At 32.5% G+C, this 15,702-nt stretch overlaps 1 protein-coding gene across 1 annotated transcript; it reads right to left on the bottom strand.

Annotated features, from left to right (window-relative positions):
- Nucleotides 1–1,846: 1,846 nt before the first annotated feature.
- LOC111431018 (protein NRT1/ PTR FAMILY 6.3-like) lies at nt 1,847–6,274 on the bottom strand. Its single transcript, XM_023067507.1, has 5 exons — nt 6,024–6,274; nt 5,732–5,909; nt 5,553–5,592; nt 4,893–5,461; nt 1,847–2,908 (listed from the first exon to the last, which is right to left on the bottom strand). The coding sequence occupies exons 1-5, from the start codon at nt 6,139–6,141 to the stop codon at nt 2,038–2,040; spliced, it is 1,776 nt and encodes a 591-aa protein (XP_022923275.1). The 5' UTR covers nt 6,142–6,274; the 3' UTR covers nt 1,847–2,037.
- Between the last annotated feature and the right edge of the window lie 9,428 nt (nt 6,275–15,702).

Raw genomic sequence — 15,702 nt, 5'->3', positions numbered from 1 at the left:
TTTAAAATGCGCAGATTTTCATTTTTATAAATAATGTTTTGTTTTTCTCTTCAACTGATGTGGAATCTCACAATCTACGTCATCTCATTAAATATTAAAAATATTTATTTATCTTTAAAATTGAAAAATAGATTGCCCTTAGATGTTGCAAAAATTGAACCATTTTCCTTTATGGAAGAAAATCATATTGTATAGTACTTGTATTAAAATTAGGATAATAATTATATTTGTGACTAAAACCAACCATTTTTTCATGGTAAAAGAAACATATAGGCTAATTAGTCTTCATATTTCGTTAATAAAAGAATAAGAATAGATTGGTAAAAGAATCATATAGACTAGTTAACATTTCCATGCCAATTATGGGGCTACATTGTATTTTAGAAGAAAAACAAAACAAAGCTCGAGTTTGTTGAACTGAAGTATACCACGTGAACCACGTGAACCTTTGAATAAGAAAGTATGACATGTTGTTTGGTTATGTAATTTATCAAACCCTATCTATGGTTCATGTTGTTTATGGGCTACTTACTATGTGGGGATGGTTAGAAGTTACACGAGTGACAACGATCCACACAGTGTTGTATGAAGTGGTAGAGACACATGGATCACTCCTATTGTTATACAATGTGGAGACTATTAAAGGGTCGCTAATTAACTTTTTATTATGACTTTCTCGATGGACAGGACTCACATGGTATTTATTGAAATATATCATATATGTCGTATTACGTAGAAAATCTTTAGATGATTTTCAACTATCCAATAATAGTGAACTTGTTTCAAGGGACAGAGGTCTGCATAACATCGAGATAAGTTGGAAGGACAGGGGTTGCTCACACGTGATTTGTGATTTGGACTAGTTACTTGAGTAATGCTAACTAAAACTGTAGAGGTAAACTCTCTCGTAGGATAGTATCTACATATGCCTTAGAATTGGGCTATTTAAGAGGAGGTAAAGCCTCACTTGAATCGAGTTGAAATACGTTCAGAGGAGCTAAATGATATGAAACTAATCATTGAGTTTAGTCATGTAATACCAATAATTGAGATAAGATCAGAGAGGCTAAATGATGTGTTACTAATCATGTGGTGGGTCACGAAAAACCAATAATTGATATAAGCTTAGGAGCTACATGATGGGAAACAAATTATTTGTCGGGCCACATGATATCCATGATTAAAATGAGCTAGAAAATAAGTAACTAGTGATATAAGATTTTCTTAGTATTGTTACGTTCATAGGAGCTAATCGAGCACTAACCCTAATATAATTACAGTCAATGACATAAGGCTAAGAGCAACGCATTATACCCTCCAAAGAGTAATTCTTCTCAAATCTAAAAAGGTATCGAGTCGTGGAGCATCCAGCTACAAAAAAGGCCAGTCGTCTCTTTGCTCTTCTTAAACATGCTGGTTTTAAGAACGAGTGATTACCCTTCTCGAATCTTTCCTAGTCAAGCCCTTTAATCATTTGAATTAACTCTAAAACTTTTTTTAATTGAGAAAAAGTGTACAAAACAAAATAATTATTGCCTTTATATGTGGATTCATGTTCATTTGACCAGCATACTAATTTATTTTATTAAAATAAGTAAACAAAACTAGTTGTATTTCACTATTCAAAACAAATTAGTCAAGCAATCAAAACAAAATCAATGAAGGGTAGGTCCATCAATCATGGATGATCATTTCAATTATTTCAATTAAACAAACCATAATTAACGGCTTAAAAAAGAAACCCACATGATTTTGCTATCGAAAAATCGTTTATCTCGAAAAAAAAATGTAACCCAGATCTAAAATTCATAATAATTCAAGAAAAAAACACAATTACATCATTTTGTATTAATTATTTCTTGTATTCATTCATCATAATCATTGATTGATCGACAATTACATTCAAACCACTCGGAAAAGTTCAATTTCCCCTTTTTCTTTCTCTATTCCTTTTCATATTGTATGCAAAGATATTACAAACTTTATATGCCAAAAAGGCAAAAGAGAGGTATGATATTGGGCCATGATGAGTACTCTTTATGCATGGCAAGGCATGTCTGATTCCTCTAACTCAATACCCACTTCAGCCAGCCTTTGATCCTTGTACACATACCATTTAGCACAAACCAAATAAACCCCAAAATTCAAACCACTCAAAATAGCCAAAAGCCAATAGAAATTGTAAAGCTTCCCTTGGTTGAGATTATCAGCCAACCATGGCTTCCCTCCTGTGATTTTGTGCACAATTGTCACCAAAAATGAGCTAAAAAAGCACCCTAATGATAGTGTGCTTAGAAATAGCCCTGTGCTCATTGTCTTCATCCCTTTAGGACACTCCCTTAAGAAGAAGTCAAGTTGCCCCATATACGTAAACGCCTCACCCGACCCTACTAAAAAGAACTGTGGCACCAACCAAAACACGCTTAACGGAACCACGGCGGTCTTATCATTGATTAGATCGTGTGAACTTGCAACTTTGAGTCGCTTTAGCTCGGCGAGAGCTGCAGCTACCATGGCGAGAATCGATAAAACTAAACCTGTACCGACTCGTTGTAATGGGGTGAGACCTTGAGGGTTTTTGAGTAGGTTTCGGGCGATGGGGATGATGATACGATCATAAATTGGGACAGTTATGAGAATGCTACCTACGAAGAAGGCGGTGAGGGAGGCGGCGGGGATTTCGAAGGCCTTTCCGATGCGGCGGTCCATGGTGGAAGCTTGGGAGACGGAGAAGGTGGACATTTGGGCGTAGATAGTCCAAAACATGATGCTTGTGGCCCAAATGGGTAGCATTCTAATAACCATTTTTACTTCTTCAACATCAGTTAGGGTTGATATGTACCATTTGTTCATTAATGTAATATCAGCCCCTTTTTCTGATTCTCTGATTGCTGCTTTATCCAAAAATCTGCACAAAAAAAAAAAAAAAAAAAAAAAAAAAAAAATTGTAATTTTATAAATTTATAAAAAAGGGTTTAACATGGAACGAATATTTGATCTATCAATGTACGATAATATTAATTTAGAGACTGAACGTGTAAGTTTTGAAACTTGAAATTGAAAGTATATTTTAAACCTACTTTTTAAAATTCAAATACTAAAAGTGTACGTTACGAGACTCGAAAAGGCAGTTTAAACCTACTTTTAAAAATTTAGAGATAAAAAGTGTATGGTTATAAACAAAACTTGAAAGGACAGTTTAAACCTCTTTTTGAAAATTTAAGGACAAAAAGTGTGTGTTTATAAACAAAACTCGAAAGGACAATTTAGATCTATTTTTGAAAATTTACGAACAAAAAGTGTGCGTTTATAAACAAAACTCGAAAGAACAGTTTAAACCTATTTTTCAAAATTCAGGGGAAAAAAAAGTGTACGTTTATAAACAAAACTCGAAAGGACAGTTTAAACCTATTTTTGAAAATGTACGAACAAAATGTGTGCGTTTATAAACAAAACTCGAAAGAACAGTTTATACTTATTTTTCAAGATTCAGGAACATACATTTTTTTTTTAACAAAATTTTCAAAATTCATAAGCTAAAGTGTACGTTTTGAACTCGAAAGACGAAATAAATCTATTACGAAAAACTCAACGATTCAAAAGACAAATCTTTTAAAAATATAAATGGAAAGAGAAAGAGTGAGATCCAATTAAAAGAATGTGGAAGAAAAGGTTGGAAAATGGAAGAGATTGAAGAAGGGATTAATTGGGGAAGGTCAAAACAGGGTTTTTCTTTTTTCTTTTTAAATCAGCAAAAGAGACAACAAACATGAGAACACTGATTTACAAGACAGACTGTCCCAACAATACTTCTCGTGACCCTTTTCGATGTCTTCTATGAAATTATTCAACATTTTTTTACCACACTTTTACCTCCATCGAGCTTAGATCTATCTCCATGTCTTTCTTTTTTCATATTCCGAAGTTCAGAGAGTTGAATCTCCGTTCAAAACGGGAGAAATTTATTTTTACCTACAAATTTAACTTAGAGGTCAAACTCGACCCTTGAAAGCTTTTATTTATAGTTATTCAAAGTTTTCGATTAGAATATTATCTGTAACTCGACTAATGAGTTATAATAATAACCGACGAAAATTAGGCCATGTAACTATTTAGTTTTTTTTTTTAAAAAAAAAAACACTCGAACCTATCCATAAATTTGAACAGATAAGAAATGAAAATAGAACTAAAAAGACATCGACATAATTTATTTTTATATATTTTAGTGTAAAATGTTTTTTATATTATAGTGTCGGTCAATTAATTATTTATTTTTCAAAAGTAATCTATTCATTAAATAGAACTCTAACACAATTTTACCATAATAAAAAGGAGTTTTGAAATTAAAACCTTCCTAAAATTAATTTAAAATAAAATATATCATAAATTTTTAAATAGAAATAAATAATAATATCTCTTATTATTGGTGGGACAATTAAAATAATTCATGTGGGCCTTCCAGGAAGAGAATAACATATTATATCAAAATATAAGGAAAAAATATCTTCTATTTCATCGAATTAAAATATTATAAAAACAATACCAAAATTATATAAAGATGATTAAAAATATTAAAATCGAATATAATTTAGTAAATAAAATAAAAATTATGGATAATTTTCGAGTTTCCTCAAATTGTACGAGAAAGACACGATAAAATGTCAATTCTGTCAGTTCAATTATATGTTATCAATGTCATTGTTGTTGCTTATTGTTACTAGGTTGTAAGATTGTTTTTCAAATATTTTTCAAAAGTGGGTCGGAGGCTTGAGTATACACGGTCGAGCTAAATGACCCGAGTAGTTATTTAATTTTAAAAAATATTATCTAAAAAATAGATATTTTTGAACAAAACAAGGTAGATGGGGAAATAATGAACTGAAGTAACTAACCTGAACTGTTTAGAACGAGGAAGCTTTTGCTTCTTCATCTTCCCATGTCCTTCACCTCCAAATTCATCGATGTCGAACAAAAACGAGGAATCGGATGGCAATTCGATACGTCGTTTCCTCCAAGCAGCGACGAAAACCGTAGCGATCTGTGTCAACGGGCTACCGACCAGCTTCTTAAATCGATATTTCTTAGTACCGGAGACAAACACGACTAACCCGCCGACAATGGCGCTGGCACAGATGCCATATCCCCATTGCCGGCCGACGTTATCCTGAATATAGACGAGAACTGTCACGGCTGCGAGTGATCCTAAGCTTATGAAGAAGAAGAACCAATTGAAGAAGTTAGTCATTTGAGACCTTTCCTCCTTGTTTGATTCATCAAACTGATCGGAACCGAAACCAGAGACACTAGATTTCAGGCCACCGGTACCGAGCGCCGTCGTGTAGAGAGCGAGGTAGAGGATTGTTAATTGAAAGTCGGTGGCCGGAGCACAATGCGCATCCGCCGTGCATCGCGGCGGCCGGAGGGAAGGGATTATGGTAGAAATTGTTAAGATTGTAACACCCTATAGAAAAAAAAAAAGAAAAAAAAAATTGATTTTTTCATCCAAATATTCAAATCCCAAATCAAAAAACAAAAAAAGAAACAATTTTTACAGTTGCTTGAACGGCTGCAAAGATGGCAATGGTGAGGTACCTAAAAAAACATGAATCAAACATTCAAATTGAGACCAAAATAAAAGACAACCTTAAACAAACAAACAAAAAACAAGCAAAAATCTAAAAAGGGTTTGGTTTTTTTGTTTGAAAAAACATGAAAATTACAAAATTAGAACCTGCCAAGAAACGTATCAGCAATGAAACCACCAAGAAGACAAAGCATGAAGGAAGTGCCAAGGAAATTGGTGACAGTATTAGCAGAAGTGGCATTCCCCAAATGCATGGTTCCAGTCAAATATGTCACCAAATTCACTGCAATTCCTAGTGTTGTTAGCCTCTCTACAGCCTCACCTCCTGAAAAATCAAACCAATAAGAAAAAAATTTTACTTTTTCGACTCGTCCTCGGCCACATCCAACGGTTATTACGATTCAAAAATGACGGGAACATAGAAGTGTTTGAGAGAGACCGAGAATCATGGCAGCTGCGGTCCAGCGGCCGGTCTTCGAGCGCTCGGCCGGGCGGCCTTTGTAGTCCCACGCATCTTGGAGAACTTCTTTGGTTTGTGAGTGAGAGGAAGAATTCATGGCTTTAGAAGAAGAAGAAGAAGAAAGAAGGTTTGAAAATGGTGTATTTTTTTTTTGTTTTGTTTTGTGTATGCAAATGAGTGATAAGGGGGGGAGAGAGAGAGAGAGAGAGAGAGAGAGAGATGTGTGTGGGTTTGGGCAATCAATGAAGAGAGGAAAGGGGTTTTTTATAGGGTGAAAAATAATTGAGAAAGCTCAAATAATAGTGAGTTCATTTATTTTATTTATTTATTTATTATTAAATAACATCTTGATCTCTATTCTATATATTTTATTTTATTTTCCATTTCTATACGTTCAATAAATTTTAAATCTTTCTTATTTAGCCGAAGATTCGAAATTTATTGAATTTGACATCTGTGTATCCCGACATTCTTTTGTATCCCTTACGACATGGTCACGTTACTTACTTCTCGCTTCTAAAAGTGAAAATTATCCCCACATATCAACACAGATCATTTCAGAATGTTTAGTTCTCATTCACATGCATCTTAGGAAAATTCTGTAGAGGTCACCTAACATAGGATTACTCTAAGGAAATCACGTTTAATTTTGGACTTTTGGGCCTCCTATGATTGAGCCATTGAAAAGGAAGGTATATTTTGTTGATATATGTAGCAATTTTTAATTTTTCAAGTATTTCTTAACTATTTTATCCTTAGGATCGCTCTCATTCGAATATGGTCTCGATTCATCTATGTACCCCTCATTTAGTCGTGTGTCACAATTTAAAATTTATTGATAGTTCATAGTATGAGACCCCATATTGGTTGGAGAGAGTAACGAAGCATTTTTCATAAAGGTGTGGAAACCTCTACCTAACATACACGTTTTAAAACCGTGAGATTAATGACGATATGTAACGGACCAAAGTGGACAATATTTACTAACGATGAGCTTGGACTATTACAAATGATATCAGAGCCAGACACTAGGCGGTGTGCTAACGAGGTCGCTAAGTGTCTAAAGGGGGTGAATAGTGAGATCCCACGTTGGTTGGAGAGTGAAACAAAACATTTCTTATAAGAGTGTAGAAATTTCTTCTTAACAAACAGGTTTTAAAATTGTGAAGCTGACGATAATACTTATCGGGCCAAAACATATAATATCTACTAGTGGTGGACTTGGAGTATTACACATGGACCGACTTCAAACCGAGACTAAATTGTAATATTATATATATGTATTGTTTGGTGAAGTGACTGAAATAGCGTGGTGTCCTCACAAAGATGAGGAAAAAGGCAATGAAATAATATTCGGAGGCCATGTGAAGTTAGAAATATGGTCCATCGGAATTAGAAGCCGATTTTAGAATATATTTTGAAATGCTTTGTTAACTCCAAAATTAGAATTTTTCTTCTTCTTTCAATTATCATTTCAATCATTTATCCCCAAATATTCTATGTCTTATTTTTCTAATTTCACTTTTTAAACTATTTATTATAAAAAATAAAAAATAAAAATAAATTAAACCTTAATTAGTGGATGAATTATTGTTATGATTTGAAGACTAATCAACCAATAATCTCAATTTAAACTCAAATAATGTTTTTGTTTTATTGATTTGAGTGATCTATTAGTTATTGGTCGATGAATTATTTTTTAAATTTGACTATCATTTAAGTTTATGGTTTATTTAGATTAAATTAGAAATTTTTAATCTAAAATTAAAAAGTTGAAAACGATTTTTATTTTTGGAATTTTTTTAAAGTATAATTTCAAAAGAATGGTTAGATCAAGAATAAACAAAAATAGATATGTGGATAAGAATAAAAAAATCTACCATTAATTAAGAATATAACATAGCTAAGGTGGGTTATTGACCAAATATCTATGTTTTTGTTACACAAAATTAACTTAATTAAATGAATCAATATGCGATAACAAAAACGTGCATGAGTGGCTGCGTTCTATTTTCGCTTCTAAGTAGCATTCTCGAGAGTCAAAGATAAATCATCTTAAAGATGGAAGAGCTTTTTCGAGGTAGGGACTGGCTATTGGACGAGGTCTGGGTATCAAGGCTCAAAATGACAAGGAATTCTCATTGAGCAAGCTTAGTGTTATTTTGAACAGTCAAAGGAACGAGGGTGAGGGTCACACTCCTACTTTTGCTCGGTTCTTTTTAAAGAAGCTTGCTCTTGATCTGGGCAGGATCTATCACTGGCGACATTTTCTTTTGACTCGAGACCATTTAGAATTATGGAATTTTCTTCTGGAACTGTGGAACTAACGACTTTATTAGAAAGTAGAATTACAAACTTTTACAAGAATTTGAAAGTGGATGAGATCGATCGAGTGGTCTAAATTGGAGATGGGATTGACAATACTATAAGAACCATAAGCTCGGAATTAAAATTCAGCACACGAATAAAGCAATTTTATTAAGCAAAAAAGATGAAATTTAAGGATAGAGAAACCATATGGTTGGAACTAATCTCTGAAGTCTCTTAATTAATTATTTGATTTTAATTAATTTTAAATAATATGAAGTTGACATATTGACTAATCATGAAATAATAATAGTATATAGTTAAGGTTGAATGTCTCATCTTTGTAACACTATTGATACAACTTAGGTTATAATAGTTACAAATAATTTGATGAAAAACGTTCATGTGGAGACATGTGAGTGTGGGTGTCCTGTATAATGAATTTGTATAAGATTGGATCACGAAATATTTAATTTCTTTTTGTAAATCTATTAATTGAGTCACAAGATGATTATATACAACTCGATCTTAATCTTGTGCCTCTGAGAACTTGTCCTTTTATTTACATAGGTGAGAATGACTTTTGTAGTCAACTCAATTGGTTGGAGAGAGGAACAAATCTCTCCCTAGAACGCGTTTAAAAACCTTGAGGGGAATCCGAAAACACAAAGAGAACAATATCTGCTAGCGGTTGCCTTGGGCCAATCTTTGATATGTCTCCATTTTTCGGTCTTGGGTGGATACATTTGATATGTCTCCATTTTGGGCATTGGGCCATTACCTTCCAATGTGACTCCATTTTAAGACTTGGCCGAATAAGATACCGAGAACATAATTTCCATATTTGGTAATTTGATGAGTAGTTTCCTTTAAGTGTTGATTTTGGGAATAGAACCTCACCCTCTCACTAGCGGGAGAGGGACTTGGTTTTTGGTTGAATCATAAATAAAATTTTCAATCATAAATAAAATTTTCATTACAGAAACAATAATAGTACTTAAGGCATAAGATGTAATTACAAGTATAAACTGAACTTTTGACTCAATTGTAATTACAAACTACTCGTGAAAAATCAACTTAGATCTTAATTAATTAACGTTGTATTGTTTGAACTTATAATCTATAACCTCATATCTTTAAATTAATTTTAATATATTAAATTTAAAAATGTATATTCAAAAATATTATTTAGATAAGATTGGGTTAGTTGGATTAATATTAAATATTATATCCTAATATATTATATATTTAAAAATATTATTTAGATAAGATTTTCTATAGAAAATACTCTCTAGAACTCTCTTTCTCCAAGTTTACATTGATTTTTTTTTTGTTTTTTGTTTTCTTTTTTGTCGTAAAAAAAACATTAGGAATAGATTTGGCTGTTTAAAACTAGAGCAATAAGATTAAAGTTGATTCCAATGTTTATATTCTATGGTAGAATCGTCAATAACCTGATTTTACTGTATAAATATTTAAGCATACCGACAATAGATTGACAAGTCAAAGAATCTTGAAATTTGCTCCTTAACTGTAACTTTTCAGAGTTGAGTGAATAAAGGGTTCATTTGTATAATTATTCTCTAAAACTTAAAAAGTTAGACTTTGTTTGCTATATCTTAGGCTGAGAGCCAAGCTATTAAGATCGTTCTATTTTGCAGGCTCAAAAGCAAACTTTCCTTACATTTTGCAAATTTAGATTCCAACTTTTACCAATACTTTAAGCTTGATGACCTTGATGATGCAGAGTTCTAACGATCCATGTTTAAGATTTGAAAAAGAAGGTATACCTTGTTAGTATTCGTAGTGATTTTTAATTCTTTTAAGTTTTTCTTAACTATCTCATACTTAAGATCTCTCTTATTCAGACGTGGTCTCGGTCATTTATGTACATTTTCTTTACTTGGATATTACATGTCCACCAGTTTTCGCCTTCTTGATTCGAACTCTATTCCAAATTCTGGTCATTGATCATTATAAGAGCAAGGTCTTAATGTAATGATCTATTGAGAAAATGTTTGATTACTGATCTAGTTTAATCCTAGCACATTAGAAGATATAAATTTGAAATTTAAAAATATATGCAAAGCTCTTGTGATTACTCATCATGGAAAAATCACAAAAGAAAAAAAATTATTTAATAAAGGGGATATAAGATAATATAGTTCAAGAAAATCATATTTAAAAGACTGAATACGTTCTAAGTTTCAATGACATAAAAAATTCATACAAAATAGATTATGTAAAGACGAACATATATTAAGTTTTGGATGTTGTTTTTGTCCGACTTAATTTTTTTAGCACTCTAATATTTATTATTGTTCTTCAAAAGTTTAGTGGTAGAACAATTGAATATTAATTAATTGATTGTAGGTTCGAATAGTACAACAGATTTGATTCATTTAAATTTTAAAACTGATACTCAATTTTTTTCAGGTGTATAGATGCTATTAAAAAAAAGATGGTGATGTGAATAAAGGTGGATTGGAAATAAAAATTAGGAAGACTTCCATTATTGTTTGTGAGCATTATGTTTGAAGGGAGGGTAGAAGAATAAAATTTGGTAAAATTAGTACCAAAAGGGATAATAGAGTACTCCCACTTAGATTTGCGTGGTGCATTGGAAGTATGAATACATGATGGAACTAGATACCTTTAATTTTAACCATTATTCATATTAACTAAAGAAAATTATGTGGTGTATATATTGTCACATGCATGTATGAAGTGTTCATCAAGATTCCTTGGGTGACAAACCTTTCTTGAGAGAATCAAATTAATTGGTACAACTATTAAAAAGTTTATAATATAATGATTTGATAGATTGTCTTCCACTTTCAAATTATAATTTATCTTTGAATTTATATAATATAAATATATTTGAAATATACTCGAGTTGAATTCAAAAGGGTTAGGTAGATATTATCAATATGTAACAGTATAAACTCATTGCTAGTAGATATTATTTACTTTGACCCGTTACGTTGTCAGCTTCACGATTTTAAAACGCGTCTAGTAGGGAAAGGTTTCCACACCTAGAAGGTAGGGTCAATGTTCTTGCTGATTCCCCTCTCCTGTTGATATGGGATCTCACATTTAAATGTTTTGTATATCTTTTTACCTCTTTTCTATTCATTTAACTTTGTTTGAGTTCAATAATATTTTGAGTGAGAGATTCGACCCTTCGATTTTTTGATCGAAAGTATATGTATACACCAGTTGAGTTATGTTCTATTGGTTTTTTTCTTATTACTTTTACTTATCTCAAGAATACATACACCAAAATTTATTAATTGAGTTAATTATTTAATCGGTAATAAATTTGAGAAAGTTTGTGTTCATACATGAAAGTTGTGAGATCCCACATCGATTGGAACGAGAAACAAAACATTACTTATATGTGTATGGAAACCTCTACTTAGTGTACACATTTTAAAACTTTGAGGGGAAGCCCACGAGGGAAAGCCCAAAAAGGCAATATCCGCTAACAGTAGGCTTGAGTTGTTACAAATGGTATTAAAACCAAATACCGAGCCAACTAGGGCGCTGGTACCCTCCAAAAGGAGTTGTTACAAATGGTATCAAAGTCAAATACCTGGTACCCTCCAAAAGGAGTTGTTACAAATGGTATCAAAGTCAAATACCGGGCGATGTGCCAACTAGGGCGCTGACACCCTCCAAAAGGGATGGATTGTGAGATCTCAAGTCGGTTAGAGAGGAGAATGAAACATTTCTTCCTTATAAGAGTGTAGAAAACCTAGTAGACACGTTTTAAAACTTTGAGAAGTCCAAAAAGAAAAACTTAAAAAAGATAATATCAGCTAACAATGAACTTGAACTGTTACCTAAGTAGTCCATATGGGATGAAGTGACACATTTCTTAGTTAGTGGTTAGGCGTACATGTATACCTTTTGTGGTTGCAATTTAAAAAACACATATCATGTTGTGTAACTTGTGAAGCTTTTCTCTAATAATTTTTCTTACTTTTACCAACAAATGATCACGAGAATCATTTGAATAAAATTAATGAAAAGTAAAAGAATGCAACCCCACCACTCCCACACCACTAAAATCTATGAACTTGGTACATAAAGTTGGAATCGTAGAAAATGTTGATCGAAGCAAAAGTAATAGATTTTTCCCCTTTAAATTTTGATTTTCATTTCAAAAATGGGTTGAAAGAAGATTGAAAAGAAAGAAAGCTTAAAAAAAAACTATCGCTGCAAACGAACCCATGACGTTTTAGCATGCTTTATACTCACACTGTGAGATTCCACAACGTCAGAGTGGGGAACGAAACATTTCTTATAAGAGCGTGGAAATCTCTCACTAGTAGACACGTCTTAAAACTATGAGACTGAAGCAGGCCAAAACAGACAATATCTCTTAGCATAACTATCAATTCTTTTAAATAAGATTTTAGTTCAATCATGTAACTCTCATTTACTAGAGCGTTAGTATTGTATAACCCTAATTTGAATCAGACCTTTATACGCTCGTGATTATAAGCTCTAAATTTTATTTATTTACTTTATAATTACAAAAATAGATTTCTCTAGTTGATTTCTTTTAATTGATAAACATCATAACATGATTAGCCAAATAGTTCACACCCATTCACCATTATATTGGTTAACAATACCTTTCACCTTGAACTCATCTTGGGAGAGCCTTTGTATCCGTTTCTCTTACTTTTTCTTGACATATTAACAATTCATGAATGCATTAATTACAGTAACATATTGAAACAATTTGTGGTTTCATATAAACGAGAGCATGGAGGCCATTCAAAATCCTAAAGAGAAATAATACACGTGATATGAACAACATGAACGTAACTTTAGTTAATAAGGATCGTTGTTCACCACAAGTTTTGTCGTACAAAAAAGTTATAAACATATGGTTTTGAAATTGTATGGATATTTTTTATCCATTTGTTAACTTAGTTTAGCTCAAAGTTGAACCAACTCTTTCAAACAATTCACGTGATCAATATATGTTTTGCATTTGAGTGTTATGTGATCTTTATATTTTAGTCGGAGTACAGTAACCAAATGGAAAGTTTTAGAAAAATCAACCATAATAAGGTTTAACAATCTTTTCGATTAACGTATGTAACAGATCTAACCCACCGCTAGCAGATATTGTTCGCTTTGACCTAATACATATCACCATCAGCTCACAGTTTTAAAGCGTGTTTGTTATGGAGAGGTTTTCATGTCTTCATAAAAAATATTTCGTTCCCCTCTCCAACCAACGTGGGATCTCACAATCCACCCTCTTAGGAGCCTAGCGTCCTCACTACACATCGTTCCATGTTTGGCTCTAATTCCATTTAAGTCCACCACTACTTTGGCTCATTACGATCGTCGTCACCCTCACGGTTATAAAACGTGTCTGTTAGAGAGAGGTTTCCACACGTTTGTAAGGAATGTTTTGTTCTCCTTCCAACCAATATAGGATCTCACAACGTACTCTCAAATTTTATTTTATTTTAGTCTCTGTACTTTTAATTCTCTACTTTTCAACGTGCACCTTCACTTTAAGAAATATTAATCTCTATTAACATTCCATTATAAATTTTCGGAATATATTCACGTAACGTTTTTTTTTTTACATGAAAACTATTACTATTCTTTAATAAGAAATTAACTATGAAAAATTAATTTTAAAATTTATTTAATATGGAGACTAAATTTGAATAGTTAAAAAAAGTATAATAATTAAAAGGAGAAAAATCAAATTATCTTTTAACCTAATAATAAACTTTTTTTTTTTTTTTTTAGAAAATAAACTAAAAAGAGTTATGAAAGATACCTTAAAAGATTAACTTGACATTGGTAGCAAATACAAAATATGCAACTAGGACGTAATTGGTGGATTCAACAACGACATGTTTTGAAATAATATCAGCAACTTGTTTGACTTAGTTCGTAAATATTTCCCCAACAAAATAACAAAATTGTTTGCCAACATTAAGGTTTAAACTACATTTTCAACACACTTGTTTTTGGTCCCTAATATTAACCTTTTTTTTTTTTTTTTTTTATCCAATCACAAAAACCGATAGATAATTGAACTAATTTCTTTTCACATTTTCAATCCAATTCCTAATGAAAACTATTATAAACAAAAATATGAGAAGAAAAATGCTACTAAAACTACTCCGTTTTAATCTATCAAACATGGTCAAAATCATGCTTTTTTTTCCTTGTAATAATTGTTGATTCCTTGAACCTCGACATGTCTTTAATGAATCTAATATCTCCATAACGAGTCTATTCTTACGATTTAGTTTCTTTATTACAATTAATACGAGTCAGAACTGGTAGCTAAATTGTCGATTTTGATAGGAATATGTTAAAAAAAAAAAATTCATGAAAGCTATCAATTTTAGGATTTGAAGTTTAGTAGGCAACATGGCTATTGGTGACTCTATGGGGGTGCCTTGTATGGTTTGTGCCAAGTACAATAGATATTGACTTGAGTGACTCATTTGAAGGCTTATCTATTTGATAATTGAAGAGAGCTGAAAATTACGAGCAAATACTAAGGCAATAATAGAGGGAGGGAGAGGGAGACATGGATAGCCACTTGTAGGTGTGGTTTGGATTGGCCGACGTTCCAACACATCAATTGTTTGGAGAATGAAGTCCTCCATCACGTAGAGCTATCAAAACATGACAAAAAATAATCTCCACTTGCACGATTGAAGCAAATCAAAGTTACTAAACAATAAGAACAAAGTTGTAAAGATAAGGGAGCAAATGTGAGATCTCAAACGTTTGAGGAGAAAAACGAAATACCCTTTATAAGGGTCTGGAAACCTCTCCCTAGCGGATGCATTTTAAAAACCTCGAAGAGAAGTCCGAAAGGGAAAGCTCAAAGATGACAAATGGTATCAGAGTTAGACAATGAGCGATGTGTCAGCGAGGAGGCTATTCCCCAAAGGGGGTAGACATGAGGCGGTGTGCCAATAAGGACGCTGGGTCCCGAAGGGGATGAATTTGGTGGGGGTCCCACATCGATTGTAGAAAAGAACGAGTGCCAGCGATGACACTGGGCCCCGAAGGAGGGTGGATTGTGAGATCGAACATCGGTTAGAGAGGGGAACAAAACATTCTTTATAAGGTATGGAAACCTCTTCCTAGCAAACCCATTTTAAAAACCTTGATGGAAAACCCTAAAGAGAAAGTCCAAAGAAGATAATATCGGCTAGTGGTGAACTTGGGTCGTTATAGAATGTATGTATGCCTAAACTCAATATGAGGTTAATGTCAATACTCAATCTTTCTTTTTCAGGTAAGGACAAGGGCATGCAAGATTGTAATAAAAGTGTAACGAATCATG

This window comes from Cucurbita moschata, unplaced genomic scaffold, assembly GCF_002738365.1.
Source record: "Cucurbita moschata cultivar Rifu unplaced genomic scaffold, Cmos_1.0 Cmo_Scf00035, whole genome shotgun sequence".
In the NCBI taxonomy this organism is placed as follows: domain Eukaryota; kingdom Viridiplantae; phylum Streptophyta; class Magnoliopsida; order Cucurbitales; family Cucurbitaceae; genus Cucurbita; species Cucurbita moschata.
Note: the sequence above shows the minus strand (reverse complement) of the source record. Positions and strands in the feature narration are given on the sequence as shown.

What these genes read in the sequence shown, in the direction of transcription:
- LOC111431018 (XM_023067507.1), bottom strand. Translation starts at nt 6,141, where the DNA reads ATGAATTCTTCCTCTCACTCACAAACCAAAGAAGTTCTCCAAGATGCG. An exon ending in CGCAGCTGCCATGATTCTCG is followed by an intron (nt 5,910 to 6,023) that starts GTCTCTCTCAAA and finishes TTGATTTTTCAG; the next exon opens with GAGGTGAGGCTGTAGAGAGG. An exon ending in TTGCAGCCGTTCAAGCAACT is followed by an intron (nt 5,462 to 5,552) that starts GTAAAAATTGTT and finishes TTTTTTCTATAG; the next exon opens with GGTGTTACAATCTTAACAAT.